The sequence below is a fragment of the Lissotriton helveticus genome, chromosome 10, assembly GCF_964261635.1.
Source record: "Lissotriton helveticus chromosome 10, aLisHel1.1, whole genome shotgun sequence".
Taxonomy (NCBI): Eukaryota; Metazoa; Chordata; class Amphibia; order Caudata; family Salamandridae; genus Lissotriton; species Lissotriton helveticus.
In genome coordinates this window covers 1,113,159,170-1,113,178,217 of record NC_136071.1, presented here as the reverse complement: position 1 = coordinate 1,113,178,217, position 19,048 = coordinate 1,113,159,170, and the positions used below count along the sequence as shown (strand labels likewise).

The 19,048-nt window shown below is 40.5% G+C and overlaps 1 protein-coding gene across 1 annotated transcript in view; it reads right to left on the bottom strand.

The window, feature by feature from the left end:
* ASTE1 (asteroid structure-specific endonuclease 1) overlaps nt 1-13,340 on the bottom strand; it is a 92,380-nt gene extending 79,040 nt beyond the window's left edge. The window contains exons 1-2 of the mRNA XM_078663877.1: nt 13,091-13,340; nt 5,446-7,056 (exon numbers count right to left, since the gene is read on the bottom strand). Of these exons, the coding sequence (XP_078520003.1) occupies nt 5,446-6,759 (1,314 nt within the window). The 5' untranslated portion in view covers nt 6,760-7,056; nt 13,091-13,340. The remainder of the gene's footprint in view (nt 1-5,445; nt 7,057-13,090) is intronic.
* Between the last annotated feature and the right edge of the window lie 5,708 nt (nt 13,341-19,048).

Below are 19,048 nucleotides of genomic sequence, written 5' to 3'. Positions count from 1 at the left end.
TTTCTATCTCGAAAATCCCAAACTTGCTGAGACCGCTAGGCTTAATCAAATCCTTGGTACTGGTGGCCTGGAGCAAATGGTCAAGGTGCCAACACACGAAAAGGGGCATACCTTGGATGGTATTTATACCAACAATAAAGATATAGCTGAGATCACGGTCTTCCCAATTCCTTGGCCTGACCATTCGGCGATCAAGTTTGGACTTAAACCATTGCCGGCGCAGGCCATAGACCACAAACAGAACCGCGAGATAGGCACCAGATCCTGGGGTAAGCTGGACGTGGAAAAATTAGGAAATATCCTGCTGACCCCCATGGTCCAGCCCCCGGTAGATGTGGATGAAGCTACATCTAACTATAACACCTGGCTCGCCAATGCGTGTGACCAGCTAGTCCCTGTTAAAAAATGGGTTCCCAAACGGGCTCTACCAACTGCACCCTGGTACTCGGATGAGCTCAGGGCCAAAAAACTAATCTGCAAATATGCAGAGAGGGATTGGCGGAAATCATATTCCGATGCAATGAGGGAAAAGTATAAGACCTGTATATCCAGCTACAAGCAAGCTCTTTTTGAAGCAAAAAAGGAATACTTTCCACTACAAATAACCAAAGCGGAATCTAACTCCAAAGAACTTTTTAAAACCATCTGTAAACTAGCCAAACCAACTGCCCCTAAAAGACAGGGTGATGTAGAGTTCTGCAACAAAATGGCGGACTATTTCAAAATCAAAGTTGAAACGATCTTCATCTCCCTGGTAGGTCAAATAAATGGGAAACAGTCCGATTTAAATCTCATTGACTCAAGTCACCTAGTTACCACCCAAAGCTCTCTAGATCATTTTACCCCTATTGAGAATACTGATCTGATTAAACTGTTGCACACTATAAAATCCGGTGCCCCCGGTGATCCCTGCCCCGCGGGAATTGTTAAGTTAATTCCAGAAATCATTGGAGAAGTTCTGACACCCCTTCTAAATTCAGTTTTTCAGACCGGTATTTTTCCAAGGGACTGGAAAAAAGCCTCCGTGCTTACTCTGCTGAAGAAGCAATCTTTGGATCCCAAGGACTCGAACAACTATCGCCCGATTTCCAGACTCCCGCTGCCCGCCAAAGTACTGGAGAAAGTTATGAACAGTCAGCTTAGTAATTTCATTTTGGCTAATAACTCCTTAGACCCTTCACAGTTCGGGTTCAGAGCCTTTCACAGTACTGAGCTGGCTTAAATAAAATCTACGGAGGAGATCAGAGAGGCTGTGGATAGGGGAGGAAGTGCCATCTTAATCCTCCTGGACCTATCCGCGGCCTTTGATACAGTCCATCATGGGGTCTTGCAGAATCGGCTCATGGACATTGGAGTTAAGGGTTTAGCATGGAAACTGCTACACTCCTTTCTGGCAGATAGGTCCCAGACCGTGGATCTCGATGGGAACCTTTCTTACCCCTTCTCGCTCCCTTGTGGGGTGCCACAGGGCTCATCTCTGAGCCCTACCCTTTTTAATATCTATGTGGCTCCCTTGGCCAATATCATCCGGTCATTTGGGTTCCAGCTCACCTCCTATGCTGACGACACTCAGATTGTGTTGTCGCTTAGGGAGGAAGCGGAAAGAGAGGGAGCGGAAAGAGAGGCAGGGGAAAGGTTTCAGAAATGCATGAGCTCCATTTCCATCTGGATGTCAGCCAATTGTCTAAAGCTTAACTCAGCTAAAACGGAGGTCATAAAGTTCGGCAACAATCCCCGGGTTTGGACACCAGACTGGTGGCCGGTAGAGCTGGGATCTTGCCCAATACCTTCCAGGAAAGCCAAGAATCTGGGAGTCTTAGTGGACAACAAACTCACTATGGAGGACCAAGTGAACCAGGTGACTTCATCCTGCTTCATGGTCCTTAGAATAATAAAAAAATCAAGCTCTTCCTCTCAGCTAGCAACCTAAGGACGGTCGTTAAGGCCTTGATCTTGTCCTGCCTGGACTATTGCAACAGTCTTTATTTTAATGTACAAAAACAACACATGTACAAGTTGCAATTGGTCCAGAATGCGGCAGTTAGATTACTGTCGGATACGGCAAGGTTTGCATCGGTCAGAGGTGAGCTGAGGAAATTACACTGGCTCCCTATCCCGCTGAGAGCTCGGTTTAAAGCCCTTTGTGTGGTCTTTAAAGAGGTGAATGGCATTGGCCCGGAATTTCTCAAGCACAGACTCTCATGGTATGTTCCTAGTAGAACCTTGCGTTCTTCTAGCTCTAAACTTGTTCAAACATCCATGTTCAAGAAAACAAATTAGGGAGGCAGAAGTTTCTTTCACTGCGCCTCTAAAGCGTGGAACGAACTCCCATTTCAATTAAGAAATGCCTCTAATTTAATCTCCTTTCGCAAGGGTCTGAAAACATGGCTTTTCTCTCAATAACTATTTTCCACTCTCCCAGGTAACCCAGTTCCTAGCGCCAGGACACCCCAGGCTAACAGCGCGCTTTATAAGAATAAATAACATAACATAACATAACATCAATATCGAACAAGATGAACTTGCAGACGTTAACTCACCAAAACATTGCTGATGCTTCAGTGAACACTGAATTTCCATTTATTGCAATGGAATGATTGTCAATGAGGAGTTGGTGCTTGCATAGGTATATTCAAAAGGCAAGGGCCATATTGTTCAAGAACTTAAGGGCAAATTGGAGGAAGCTGACTTTCGGGCTGTTCGAAATGGTTCCAATCGAGTCCTTGTATTGTACAATCACACAGATGTTATTACTGGGCTACTTAGATTTATTGTAATGATTATTGTAATGTTCAAATCTCAAGAATTGTCAGAGTAACGGAGGCTTTATGGTAAAGGCGAGAAAAGACACTTAATATCACTTCATATTCTGTACAAGAAACTTGACCAAGAGATGCCCAGTGTTCTCATTTAGGTACATATTCTTACAGGTGATGAGACCATGCGCAAAACTGAAACAAAGCTTGGAGCTTTAACTGCTCGAACCTGTGAAGTTTCTAAAAGGATTTGCTGAGATAGATAAATAGGACTTCAAAGATGTAGAAAAATACCTTGTGAATATGTGTGGAAAACAAGTTCTGACTGTCACACATTTGACGGTCTTCAGTAAAGTGAGTTCAAGAGATCAGTCCCACTAAGTGACTTTCCACCGATGTCATATTCTGTGCGTGGACACACTAAATGAGCATTCTACTTGATCAGAAGATGTGTAAATGTTTTGGATCAGGCATATGTAGAGAAAGATCCATGTGAATTTGGTTGGGAAGATATTGATGGACTGCTAATACCTACAAAATTTACAAATTCTATCCCCAAAGAACTTACACGTACATGTACTTGCAAAACCTATGCTACAAAAAAATGCCCCTGTCCATGTGCTTTTCTAAAATGTTCAACATCCTGCAAATGTATCACGAGTGATTGCTGAAACAAATAAATAAAGTGAACTATGAAAATGTGTCTAAAACAGGAGTGAACATTTTTTTTCATGATCAGATCATAAACATTGTTTGGTGTATACATAAAAAGATTAAAAAACATTATTTGTTTAATTTCGATATGTTTCTACTTACCCTATTATAGCCACAGTTTCGGAAAATCCAGGAAGGGTTGCGCGGAGGAGTTATTTTCTGTCTCTATAGGACTATTTGACACTCAAAACCTATGTTTTGACACCAAAATAAAGTATATAGGTCTTTATGGTTCCTGAAATATTACATCATCACTGCAACACACCCACCATTATTAGAAATGTCGTCCCGAAAAACTCAGCCAGGATCAGCAATGTCGACCCAAGCTAAATTGCTTCTCTAATGAACGTAAAACACATATCAAAAATGTTAATTTCAGGACTACAATTTTTTTTACGGAGTTATATCAGTCGGCCAGGATTGTGAAATGGACTTCTGTCTCGCTTACTGAGCTGGACTCCTTAGTTGTAGGTAAAAACAAAAAAGCTGAAATGCCTCTGATTAGCATTTCTTTTTACACTCCTCGTCACTAAAAGGGTGTGAAACGCTTAACTGGAGGAGCTTTGAGAAACTTTAACCCCTTCCAGGCTGATGACGAGCTCAGCTTGTCATGAGCGTTACCTGCCGTGCGCTCATGACGAGCTGAGCTCGTCATGAACCGCGGGTTTTTAAAAACCACCGCGCACAGCGGGAAAAGCCGCCGCAGCAATGCGGTTAAGTAACCCAGTTCTCATCATGAATGCAACAGAATTTCCAGTCCCTGTTTGGTGACCTACAAGTACATTAATATAATGTTTATAATGGGAAACACAGAACTGCAAATTCCTAGTGGTCCAATTTTTGATCACTGTAAATTTAAACTCTGCCACATTCAATACAAGTTTCTTAGCCAAGTGGAAGTGAGCACCGTATCAGATATCACCTATTACTATGGACCACGGCATCTGAAATCAGTCTAGACGTTCTTCAAAGGATTTACCATGTAGCCTTCTCAGCATCTTCATGATACTTTGATGACAGCAGTCTGCATACTGAAGCTCCCGGGATAGCATTTAAAATGGCACAAAAGCAAAACTGCCATTGCAGGAAGACTAATTCCAGACAGACAGAAATTCAGGATCAACCTAAAACCCACACGCAACTCAGGGTCATGTTCTGATAACAATCCCAGCTGGAAGAGAGAGAAAACATAACATTGCTTTTTCAGGCCTTGGCCTCTGAAACTGCATTCTAGAACCACCCCCCTCACACTCATTGTGGAGTGAAAACAAAAGGGAGAAACAAAGTACAATCTATATTCAGCACCCTCCAGAAACCTTAATATTTAAAGCAAAAGTCAACCTCATAACTAAGTGTCTGGTTTAGTTGGAGGATTGGAGAACAAGCTCTCTATAATTTTGATTATTTGGAGTGGTAAGAAGTGAGTTGATGCTCTGGTATGCATGGACCCTTAAGGCCCTAAACACCTGCTACTGGTAGGCGATAGCATCAAGTTAGCCTAGGACAGCTTTGTACAGACACTGGCTTGCATGTCTCGGTCACAAAATCAAATGAGAGCTAGGCTTCTGGGATGTTGATCTACTCTAGTAAATACAAATCAAGAGACAAATAACACATAGAGGAAGCTCTATGGGCTCAGGAAGGTACTCCTCTCAATAAGATAATGACATCTATATGTTAAAAAAAATGATCTGCAAAACAGCTTGCTACAGGAGCAACATTCCTCTTCAATAAAAAGCATGACAGGAATTTATGGATGAGGGTTCAGTTTTTCGTTTCCTCGCAGTAAGAGAAGTGGTTAAAAAAAAGTGTGTACAACCGTTGGATTGGCAGTATTCCCGACATGTTCATAAACATAAATATTACTGCAGAAGAGAGACAAAATGGTACTAATTCATACTTAATATGAAGAGAAAAAAACACTTTTTATGACTAAAACAATTGGATAATAAAGATACTAGTATTAATATTTTACCTCAGTTATCTTGCTCACAAAGAAGTTATTTTGAAAGACACCACAATCTTCGGTGGCCACTTTCACAGCTGTCCTTTTTAAAGTCTGCTCTGCTCGATCAAATTCATTCATGCACAGGACATGTGTCTGCTTATTGGTCGCGGATACCTGTGCTGCACCTGACGAAGAATTCAGGAGAAGTCTATAGATGGTCTGTCGTATTGGCTTCGATATATTGTGAGCACTGGCCATTTGCATATTCTCTACTTGAACAAAAAGAAATATTCGTTTTAGCACAAGAACATCACCCAGGAAGGAAGATATTTGACCCTTTGCATGACCCTCCAAAAACCAGTCTGGCAACTTCAATGACAACGCCAAGTCACATACATAAAGACCATTCTGGAAAAAATCCTCAAGCTTCACGTCAGCTGGCTGATAGTCTTGCATGTAGGTGCTCAGAAGCTCCTTAATGTCATTTTGCTTGTGTTTTTTAAAATGTATCAGTATACTTTCCATAGCTTCAGCTGGATCTGTAAAGCCGGACAGCCAGTTCAGAAGCCCTTGCATACGAATGTGCTTATTGCTGAGCAAGCTAGAACCCCCAATAGGAAATTTCACATTCCTGAAAAAGGCTTCCAGAGCTGGTGCGGGGATATAATCGTTGCCATTTAGCACAGCGAAGAGAGGAAGCAAGGCCCTGTCCATATGGTTGAAATGGCTACACAGTTTCTCCACAAAGTAGCATTTAGCATGGATGTAGGATTGCTTTGTGCCCTTAATGGTCCCCAAATGTCTCCACTGAAAGTCAGATGTAAGACAGTAACCACCATTAAGATCGAAAATGCAGAAATCACTGTCGTAGGTCAGTACTGGGCAGTTCCACTGATTCGCCAACGACACAATTTCACGATCTGCTTCTAAAAAACACTGAATAAATGGCACTTGCATTGAGTGCAAAACCTGCATAAAAACCTCTCTGATGAGCAGGGGCAGAACTGAGCCACCTCTTCCCTTGGAGAGGGACTGCGCCATGCGGATCTTGTCCTTGGCTCGCTGCTTGTGAGTCGCCAGCTTCTTATCTGTTGGATCACACCCTCCGTCCAACACAACATAAGGACTGATGCTACATGCAGACAGGGCATTGAAGAACTTGTGGACAAAAGCAGTGAAGGCGTCATAGTCCCCGCCATGTTGAAGATCAAGTTTGGAATCAAAGTAAAGCCAGTAATAAAGGTTGCTTCCATCAATAATAAGCTTAGAGTCCCTCAACTTCAATTGATCGAAGAATTGATTATTAGCTTTTACGAAGGTCATTAGTCCGGGTATACCCATTCTGCAGTTGAGAGACCCTGCTAAGGTTGTAATAAGATCAATGATTTTTCATCCTAATATAACTTGTATCTCCTGATGAAGGTTGTTTCAACACTCCTTATTTTTGTTTCTCTCAATTGCAGTCCACAGACGTGATTATTTGTCATTACGTTGCTCATTAGTCGGAGGATGGCAAGAGTGCATTTGAGAGTCTCAGATGAGTCTCCACTGAAGAATGGTTACTTGCCCTTAGGCAACTCATTGGTTCTGTGAATGTCCATCCTGCAGTTGTGAGTACCAGCTAAAGGTAAAGCAGATCTGTGAAGAGATGAACAACAGTTATGCATGTACCACCCACCGTTTACAATGAATCAATCATATATGTGAACATACTAGTAAAAAGCAATTTTATGAGCCTTGACACTAAAATAGGAGACACCCTACCTGCTTCTTTAAGGAAAAATCAACCTGCCTGACAAAAGGTTGCCTGAGCTCACTGCGATTCATATCTTTTTTAACCCCTCCCATGCTCGTGACGGAACTGCTCCGTCACGAGCCTCGGGTGGGCTGTGCTGGTGACGGAGCGGTTCCGTCACGGCCCGCTCGGCGCGCCTGCGCGGAGCTGATTGCGCGCCTGCGCGGCGCGTTCTATTGAGCGGGCGGGGCCGCGACGGAACCGCTACGTCACAAGCACAGCCCACCCGAGGCTCGTGACGGAGCGGTTCCGTCACGAGCATGTGAGCGCCGCGCGGCCCCCCCTCCCCCTAGTGCTGCGGCGGAATTGCGGCCGCATCGAAGGGGTTAAACAACTTTATTTAGGAATTTTATAGATACGACAGAGGTATATAATAGGCTGACTAAACAGTTCTTGTACCTCGGCACTCAGTTGTGTATAACACAGAAGCAAATGCAACTGTGAAGAAAGAAATTGTCAAACCAGACCTATTTACAGAGTCATGGATTCAAGAATGAACAACAAACAAAGACACATTTTATATGGGACCATTTGTAAAGAGAACATCCAAAACATTCTGATTATTTCTGTTTTAATGTTATTGTTGGCACAATTATTAGCCCAGCCATTATTGAGATGGTTTGTGTGCCTTCAGTTTTGACAGCTAACCTCCTTAAAGATTTGACTGTATTCTTTTTCTCACGTATCTCACAGGATAATGCAATGTTAAAATAATACTTTACCTTAATGTGCTTACAGTTCTGGTCATACATGGGACCTAACTATGTTTGATGCCATATATGTTATTAATGCTGTATTCTATGCCAACACTACTTAAGCTCCCCATGTGTTAAATTACCAGATTTACAACTACTGCTTTGAAAGGTATTTGTATTCATCCATCGAAATGTAATGTTTAAATTAAGGGTTTATCTAATACGTTTAAAGTCCGGATACTAATGGAACATCACCCAATGGACGCCCCTTTCAGACACAACTGTTTTGCTTGTACACATATATTTCTTGGAATGTTTAAATTATAACACTGCAACTATGATTTGACATTAATCTTGAACTATTATCACACTTTCCATACTTGTCCTTGAGAATTTCTTTTCCCTGAAGAATGGGGTCTTGTATATGACCTTCTCTCTTGACATGGATAGATGTTATCCCCTGTCCTCTGATTCTTTTTCTATTATTCAGTAACTCTGCAGTGAATTGTAATGTTCCTGACATCTCATACGATGATCAGGTTACGTATATCTCGGGATGAATTCACCATATCAAGTTATAAAGCGCAGGAAAGAGAGGTGGTCAATCTCTTTGTGATTATCACTTTGTTTACGGGTTGACTATCCCCTCGCTCTTAATACTATCTGGGTTTTTGGTTGACATATATGGGTTTCAGTTAGCCCTTAACGATATCGTTTTCCATATACATATACATTTTGTACACAATGGACTACTATTTGGTCTGTTTTGTCTGTATACATGGACCTTACCAATTTTCTTAAACATCATCTGTGGCATGTACTTATATCGTGTATGCCACTTATCTTGTATAACCACAATGTCTTCAAACCCTTTTGTAATATGTCCGCCGTTTTCGACAGACTAAATTCGGCTCCATTTGCATGAGCTTTTCTTTATGTCTTTCGCTCTCTCCGAATACGTAGCCTCTTTCTATCTTCATGATCTGTCCCTGTCATCGTTTCCTTCGTCTATTGTCATTATCGTTTTCCGACATAAAAAGGGAGAAGACCGTCGCGCACGGTTGTCCATACAATGCCCCCCACAGACGGCGAAGATCGTTGAGAAATGCGGCAGTTTCGCCAAGTAAGTTCTTATGCCCTGTGATATTTGTGGTCATTATTATGACCTTCTTGGGAACTCTGATGATTTTAAAATTAATTGCAACTGTTTGGGCACTTATATGGCTTTAATGAATATTTTCATTTGCTTTGGTTTGAGCATGAAGCGAGCTCCCATACTATATCTGATGACTCACTTGCGATCGTTTGTGCATATTAAAAGTAATTCCTATTTGGTCTCGCCTCCAGTACTAATGTGGGGTTTTTGACTCATCTTTTTTCTAGGAGCATATCAAAGCTCCTGAATGCAAACGGCCCTATAACCAGAAGTGGGTAAGTCTTGTATCCGGTCATGTTATATTGGCTCCATGTACTAGTTCCACTTTGTTTAAATATATCAATAAACTGACCATGTTTTTACACATGTGTACTATATGCTCTTTAGTAGCACCGTAGGAGGTGCCTTTTACCCTGCCCCAAATCCTAGTTTTCAGAATGAATAGGGGAGGGGTTGGCCTAACGGCTAAGGCGCTCGACCTCGGACCTGGGGAACTTGGTTCGAGTCTCGGTAACGACGCCAAAAACCTCCTGTGATTCTGGGCAAATCACTTAATCTCCCCGTGCCTAAAAAAAAAAAAAAATATATGAACGTGTGTCCTCATGTAACGTAACTGGTGCTATGTAAAGCGCTCTGATAACTGATTCGGTTCAAGTTCGCGCTATATAAAACTCTCTTAAAAAAAAATAAAAAATAAAATAGATTTTACAAAATCATAGGCTTACAACAGGTTTGGACCAGCAACCTTTCGATGCATTGAACATAGTTTTATGTCTTTTTAAATACCATACCCAACAGCATGTGCTGGCAACGGCATGGCAGTCTATGGTTGCGCTTTGACATTAGTAGGATTCTTGATGGGACTAATGAATTCCCAGTTTTGCATACTTAATAGATAAAAGACCTATTATTTATAATTATATTGCAGGCTCTTTTATCATTTTCATTATTATTGTTCTTTTTCTTTCGTTTTCAATAGGAACTTATCAAGGTTCTTCTCACCACAACAATTGCTTTTTATTGGTCCGCTTGCAGCACATATCGGTTTGGGACATATTAGTGTCTTTTATTACATTCGTAAGTATAGGAGATTGAACTGTCATTATTGTACGTTCTGGTCTCTTTAAGAGTTAAGGCTCTGTATTTTGTTGTGCACAAATGCCACTAATTGGCCGATTCTTTTTGTTTATAGAGATGTTCTCATTCATTTTGTACTTTTGAAAGACGCTCAGTTACTCCTGCGCTCTCATCCTTTGTGAACTCATTCCTAGAATCTTTTTGCCGCATTTTTAGGTAATGGGGAGTTTTCATACCTCTAAGTATTCCTAAATTTCTAAATGTTATGTCGCCTAAATCTCATATACATGACAGGTTAGCGTTATTAATCTATATATCATTGTTTTCACTTTTCTTCAGTTCTTTGGATCCTTTTTCTAAAACGATAATTGATGTCAACTGAAATGGTCTCAACTACGGTGGCTTGGAGACAATATTGTTAAAAAGGTAAATCCCCCAAATATACTCAGTCTCCAGACCGAGGTCATGGCTGGGAGTTATGTTTTTGAACCAGAACGCTATTTGACTCATACATCTTTATTTTCCTATCCCAGGAGTATACGTAGCCAAGACATTCAGCAGATCATTAGGATTCAGAGATTACTCTACTCTTTTTTGAGGTAAATAATGGGCTTTTGTTCCTTTGTGTTGGTTAACTAGACACCTGCTTAGAATTCCATCACCTAAACAATGAAAAGCCAAAATAAAACAAATCATATCCTTCGGTTCGCAGGTTCGTCAATCATTCGTTTCGAACCTGTATTTGTGAAGGAACCAACAAGTCTTTTGAAATCTCGATCTTGCTCCGTTATTTGCGAAATTGTTAACAAGGTATTCTCTTATCCCTTGCAATAGCCATTACGCATGTTCTCTTGGTTTTACTAGTAGGTTCTCCCTTTCTCACTTTGGCACTGAATATGGTTTAGTTTTAATCCTTTTTCACTTCTGTTCACTTCACAACCTTATCCTGTTCGCTTTTTCTCCCTGCACACTTTCCGAATTAGAGAACATCACTCCTCTGTTTCTTTGTTTGACTTTTTCTATACTGGGTCTATTTTCTGATGGTACAAGTAATTATGTCTATACGATGTTAAAAATATATTGTATTTATTTCTGTTAATTTTTGTTTGCAGCCTTGAGGAGTTACGTTTCAGTAACGAAACACGTGTTGGCTGCTCATCGGGTCTCATTTAAAATTTACACACGGAAAAACATTCTTGTAACAACTTATGTCAGAATGTGTATCATTAATTTGACATTGCTGGGCTAATAATTGTGCCAACAATAACATTAAAACAGAAATAATCAGAATGTTTTGGATGTTCTCTTTACAAATGGTCCCATATAAAATGTGTCTTTGTTTGTTGTTCATTCTTGAATCCATGACTCTGTAAATAGGTCTGGTTTGACAATTTCTTTCTTCACAGTTGCATTGCTTCTGTGTTATACACAACTGAGTGCCGAGGTACAATAAAAGTTTAGTCAGCCTATTTTTTCTGTTATCCTCTTGGATTTCAGTTTAAGCCAACAACCTGGGTAGTGGGTTGTTATCGTTTACCTTGAGGGGCACCATTACCATAGTAAATACACACCAACATCAATTACAACTAATACTTTTTTGCAACCTTGGGATTAGTAGTGCGACAGCCTATACCACCACTACCTGTGTCTTGTCATTGTAAGAGGTAAATAATACACTGTAAAATGCATTACCATACAGTCAAACAGTGTAGCAATTTATATTTTCAGTCTTATCATTAGTACCAACTGGAAAGTGAGGATATAAGAAATGACCATCATGTGACATCATTTTGGAATTTGGGAATGCATGCCATCATCGCAGGTAAATACTCGGAAACTGTGTCACTCTTGAAGTAGCTGGCCACTCTAAATCCCCAACTGGATAAAGTCATCAACACAAGCCAATTTATTGGAACTACCCCCCAGGAAAAGGAAAGTAGCTTTCACATAAAACATTAAGTATACCGAACATTTGAAAGGCTCAGGATTGTTACTGGATAGGTGGGTTTAAGGTAGAAAACAAACCTACCCAACTGTATCACCAGTCGTGAAGTTTGCGAAACGTTCAAAGTGCATCTCGGAGTGAACCCTGAATTCAACTTATCATGAATCACTTGGTAACCAGGTAATAGATATGGCGCTCAACGACTCAATCTGGGGTAATGTAAAACACTAGCTTCTGTCCTCAATGGTGCTCCTAAGGGAAGAAGGTTGGTTACCTCTACAACCTTCGCTTTACCCTAAATTAAAAAAAGGGCAACATAAATTTAAAAAATACCCTTCCCGAGCACTCAAATCTATAAAGATTTATCAAAAGTCACTAAACAATTTATGTAATCCAAAATTATAATACATTCCCACTAGGTTCACGTTTCAATGTCCATTTATTACGTTTCCTTCAATTAGTGTGTTCTTCTCTTGACACAGCAAATTGAGCACATCCACAAATCCAAAACTCAATATGATAATCTCTCCGGTATGTATAAACGAGAAGCAGCCGTTTATAGAACACACATTAATTGAAGGAAACGTAATAAATGAACAATGAAACGTGAACCTTTTGGGATTGTATTATAATTTTGGACTACATTTATATTTTTGTTTGTACTTTCTGTGCTTGCTGTGTTTGATATTGTGTTCCTTTTGCCTGCGTTGTTTTGATTCTATGGCCTGCTATTTTTCGCCAGGAAGTTCTTTAGTCATTGTAAATGTCATATGTATTCATATTTTTGTTTGCACATTCTGTGTTTGATAATGTGTCCCTTTTGCCTGCGTTGTTTTGATTCTATGGCCTGCTACCTTTGTTTGTTCCATTCCTGTAACAGTTCTCTCATGTAATTTAACTGGTTCTATTGTACAGTGCTCTGACACCTTCGGGTAAAGTCCGCGCTTTATAAAAATGCATTAAATAAATAAATAAATAAATAAATAAACGTGACTGCTGTTTACCTGTCATCCCAGGGAGTGCTGGTGGTCTCTGGGGGTATCACCACACGTGACCATGTGAGAGTCCAGGAGATGCCCACCAGGGGCAGTTTAGAGAGGGTAACGATTGTCACGAGACCCTGCCCAAACTCTCGGGCTGGGGCAATTGAAGAACTATTGGGGCCGATTAGGAAAAAATTAGAGTTAGCCAAAACAACTCAGAACGTGTGGATTAAAAATTAAGATGGCGCATATTTTAGGAAAAATATATGTTGATGGCAAGGGCTAATCAATAAATTCTAATTTCCAATTTCACTTTCGATTCTAACCGGGTTAAACATACCCAAAGCTATTATCGACTATTTACCCTGTCAAAGGACCATCCGCTGCCCCGGAACAACATCGCCCAGGTGACCCGGAAACGACTGTCCGGTCACACGTGAGCCGCTGTTTTCAGCTGATAACTTTAGGTTCTTGCACTAAATGTGTTGATGCTGTGTTATGCTGCCACCTGTTGTCCAGAAAAAAATTACACATTTATGCATTTTAGAAATCTGAGTACATTTCTACAAATAAAGTGTTGATGCTTTTCTTTATATCTGCTAATAATGTTTATTTGTTTTTTATAGCTTTTGAGGTCACGAAAAGCTTACTCTTTAAGGCATCCTTTGCATTTTCTGTGGTTCAGGTTAGTGTAGGTTCCTTGGTCCTAAATGTTCATATTGTCAGTCCTCTTTGCCCCTCTTTGACTGCAGTAATTTGACAAGCCTTGTCATTCCAATAAAATGCCGGGCTTTGAACTGCAGTTCATTCTTTCTACCTGCCATATGGTGTGCACCGAGTTTCCTCAATGGCTGAGGCTCACTGCAGCACGTGACTCGGTCTCCTAGGAAACGAGTCTGTAAACACACCGAGCGCAGGCATCCAGCACTAATAACAAGGACTGACAAGAGGGCGAGACGTCGGGTTTCAGAAGACTGTCTTACAGCTACCTCGACTCCTGGACACGCAACTTGCAAAGGTAAAAACTCAATCTGCTTCTATTCGTCCCATAAGCAAAGGATCCCATGTTATGCATGACTCACCACGTCTAGAGGTGTTGCACATCAGCACGTTGCATTCTGGGACTTGTATTTTCACTTGTAGTTCTGCAATATGGGCTATGGTTTATGCACAGTGCTGCTGGACAAAATAGAAGAATTGCTATAGGAGTTACATGTGGCTTTCATGGCCACCTGACGGATGTGAAAACTGACTAACAGGCAGCTTTGACGCTTCCTCGTGCCGGGTGAGATTTTTTCCATACTTGTTCAGTTCTCGTATTTGTAGTCCTGCACCTGCATTAGAAGAATCACATGTTAAAGACCCAGATGCGTAGATATACAATCTCTGACAACTTGGAGCTCTCTTCAAAACATACAGCAACATTTACGTGGATTACTGAAAATTCACTGACAATTTATAATTTGGGCGTGAATTTTGTTACCATTTTCATTGAATGAATGAATGAATGTCGGAATTTATCAAGTGCACGGCTACTCCGAAGAGTGTTCCGGCGCTGTTTTAAAAAGTAAGAGAGTGTGAAGGGACAGGATTAGAGACTGAAAAAGCCATGTTTTATGGGCAAGTTATGCATGTTGTGGCAGCTTTGGAAATGGATCTCCCTTCGTGCTGAATTTATACTGATGTCGATAATTATGTGTGTTAGAATAGTTGGAGAGATCCAATGGTGCCGCCTCCCTCCATGTCGTTAGAACAGCATGTTCCCAGTGCAGGACTTTTATATTGTAATTTACTGTAGTCAGTGAGCTGCAGTTATCGTTGACTCTGCCGGACGTACTGAAATGATTTTGGAAAATGGAAACAATCCCTCAACTTTTATGATTCCATGCGAATGTAGCTTATTCACTCAAGATTTTTATTTTGCATTGTTGTACTTTTAATCCTGACTCATTGCTGGGCTAAATTATATTTTGGTGATTTTAGTCAATGTCATTTTGCTGTCACTCTCTAAATATGTTATAATGGGGGTAGTCTTTTCTTAAAATGTGTATGGTGCAAGTACCCCACCCCCACCAATACAAACCATTCACCCTCTCATATAGTGAATGTAGTTGCTAATCTATCCCCCCAAACAGGAGTGAATTTACATGCCTGAGTCAATATTTGCTGAGAAGCTTGGAGTGTGTGTGGGGCTGGGGAATGCCAGGACAATCCCATCCATGAGCAAGGCTTAAATGTGAACAAATTGATGTTTCCATCTGGATGTCTGCATTCGGGAACCATACACATTCGTTAAAAACAAATCTCACATTTGGCTGTGTGCCATGCATCAGGCCTTCTAAATTATAGCCAGACTCTCACGAGCGCAGACTTCCCAAGGCAGTCCAGCACAGCATCCAAGAATACGTCATCTGCCAATGTAGACATCACTCCCTCCTGTTATGTTAAATTGACTTGCATAGCACACTAATCACCCGAAAGGGTATCCAGGAACTTGTTCGCCCTGGGTAGCGCCTATGGCGAGTTCCTGGCTCTGTTCTTGGCAAGGTTACCCACAGGGCTCGAGGTGTTCCCTCTTACGACAATTTCTTTATAGGATGTTTGAGAGGGACATGTAGGGGCTAGGGATATGTGACCTCTGAATGATCACTGAACAATCACACAAGTTAGTTGGAATGCTTAATTGATGATATTTTGATGATTTTGACTGGTTCCACTAAAGAACTAAAATCATATGTCAACTGACAATCGACACAATATTCACTTCACTGCAGGCCAGGTTGACCAAGCAATTCACTTGGTGGACAAAGAACTTTGAAGCTAATATAACAGAGTAGAAAGTAGAATTTCCCATAAAAATATGGCCTGCAGTTGTGTGGAATGTTCATGTGGCAAGTTCACACCTGTCATTCCTTTTAATTCAATCTAACATAGGGAAATGACTAGACTTCTCAGGAATTGCATTAGATATAAGGGCAATATACTTATTAAGACAAGGATAAGAATATCCCAAATAAATAGATCTTTACAGACCCTGAAGAAATCGGTTAATTCTAAAGTAAAATTCAAACCAGGCTGTATCACAGAATACAATTAGGACAGTTTTAAACTATGAGACAATTAAAAAAATATTGGCACATGAAGAAAGCTGACCGAGAACTCATGGAACATATAGCCTACATGCCATAAATCACAACTATAAGAAATAATGCTAGTCCAAGCTATCTGTCACTGATTCGAAAGCAGAAAACCTCGTTACAATGTCTACTATCTGACTTTAACAAAAGTTGCCAATGTAGCATTTGCAAGTATACCCTTGAAAAGTGCTTAAAAGTCTCGTGCTATACAAACCAAAAATATGCCATGAATTGCAAACCAAACTTAGTACTGTACATACCGATAAGTCTGGCATTTAATTGTAACAGTGAATGGATATACCTCTGTGTAACTTAGCTATATCTCTGTGTATCAAAGTTTTTGTACTTTGATGTGAAGCTTGTAATTCCTGAAAATAAACATACAATAGATGATTATTTTATCTGTATGTCCACCAACATTTCTGCCTTTGCACAGAATAATTACTTCAATTTTTGACACTGTACACTGTCAGTGGAAGAAGAGTATTAGTTTCTACTTGACCTTTGTATAACTGCAAGATAATTAGCAACAATTACTATTCTACAATTCACATCTTAGCAACTCGTATTTATCATCTTAGAACACTAAAACCTTACCCTTTGAGATATATACATAGCATGTGCAACAGAGTCCTGATTTGAGAGTTCTTCCTGTTCTGTCGTAGGATAAGCCTCAAGTATAATGTGACAATCTTACAGTCTTTAGGAGAGTTTGTTTCCCCCGTTTTTCTTTATACTCATCACAGCTATTCGTGGTTATACCAAGATCCTCCCAAAATTACGTTTATCATCTCTTCTCACCGCCATATGAAGTGCGATGAATATCGACAAGTTGAAAACTTTTTAGCGCATACCATCAGTTTTTAGGAGAGTTCACAGTAAATGTTGAAATAGTTCAAAGTTAAATCTCCATACTACGCTAGAGTTCATGCTTATTTGTAAACATAGTTTGTTGCCAGGGCCCTCTCTCAAGTAGATTGTTCTCCATGCATGCAAAGCTTCAGTCCAGACAGTGCCAACACTCTTCAGGGCATGTCAACCTTCCTTTCTCTTTGATGCACTTACAAGTGGGTTTATAGTATTGCTTTCAATCGCCCACCTGACCTTAACTGCCTCCAGTCACCTTCCTGATAATATGTTTTCATGATGTAAAATTGGTGTATCAAAACCCCAAAGGTGGAGACAGGTCAATTGCACAGAGGAAATCCAAATTAAAGTGGATCAGTACATTACAGGACATAAAAGATGGTCACAGCACAGACCATACATTTCAGTATTTCTTAGATTTATTAGTGCTAAATAGAAACTTAGACTTGTATTTCAAGGCACATATTAAACACTGATTATTTGTATTAAAATGCCATCTTTGTATGTGCATGGATAGTTACTTGAAACAGTCTGGATGTGTTTAGAGGTAAAGAGCCTGCTTTAGAGTTCTTTGGACGGTTACTCCTTAACGAATGTGACCGACATACCATCCGCCATATTATAAGTGCATTATATCCAGTGGCACTTGTAATATAGCAGACGGTTGCAAGTGCTACATTGGTTTATACAAATGCAACCATGTATGCTGACATTTCATTTTATGTACTAAGGACTGGATATAACTGTTTATAAATAGTTTTTAGAATAGGAAATTAAGCATTGTATTGGTGACAATATATACCATAATTCAGCCAACTATTCTGTAATCCCATTAATCAGGGCACAATTGGTACACAACTAGAAATGAGTTGCTAATCTCCTGATTTGGAGTTCCTTAACATAACTCAACTTCTTTATGTATATTATGACAAAGTAAGGACGTGAAATTATTTCGCCTGTTGACTATCTCATCCCAGTCTTGGATGCTGAGCTAGGACTACATCATGTATATGCACCTTTTTAGAGGGTCAAAATGATCGAAGTCGAATTTCCTGAGCTAGTTATCCCCTACCTGACAGTACTACACTGCCCTGAATGTCCTAGAACATGTACCACAGCAACAAGCTCCACAGTAAAATGTTGCATACAAATCTAATCACCTGGACAGTTTTATGCAGAATTTTATCTGGTTACATACACTGGTCCAGGATGTTCGGCACACACATTGTGGACTTGTCAGCCTTTATCTGCTTGCTGAATAATACTTCCAGGAGCAGTTATTTGCCTGTTCAAAGCATGAAGACTTTGATCAATTTTGCACATGGTGGTCCAAACCTTCCTTTTAAATACAAGTCAGGTAGGCCCTGGATAGCACAGAGGACAGGGTGCAAGGTTTTTAAAAATGCATGACATGTATTGTTAAGTTTTACTTGTCCCGGTAGTGAAAAACTCTTACATTTGTTTTTCTTTACTGCAAGGCCTACCTCTCCCATAGGATAACATTTGAGTTACCTTATTCTATTTTACAAGTGTAATTTTCCAATGAGAACAGGTCCCTAGTTCATGTTTGGTGTCCCTGGAATTGTAATGAAAATCCTAACATGTGCTTGAGTCGGATTTTAATTACAATTCTAAAAATTCCACTTTTATACAGATGGCATTTTCTTGCCTTAGCTATGTCAATCAATCAATCAATCAATCAATCAGCAAAATTTGTAGAGCGCGCTACTCACCAGCTAGGGTCTCAAGGCGCTTGGAGGGGGGGGGAGTCGCTACTGCTCCAACAGCCAGGTCTTGAGTTGCTTTCTGAAGGAGAGATGGTCCTGGGTCATCCAAAGGTGGGTGGGGAGGGAGTTCCATGTCTTGGCCACCAGGTAGGAGAAGGATCTTCCTCCGGCCGTGGATTTGCGGATTCGTGGGACGGAGGCGAGGGCGAGGCTGGCGGATCGGAGCTGGCAGGTGGGTGTGTGGAATG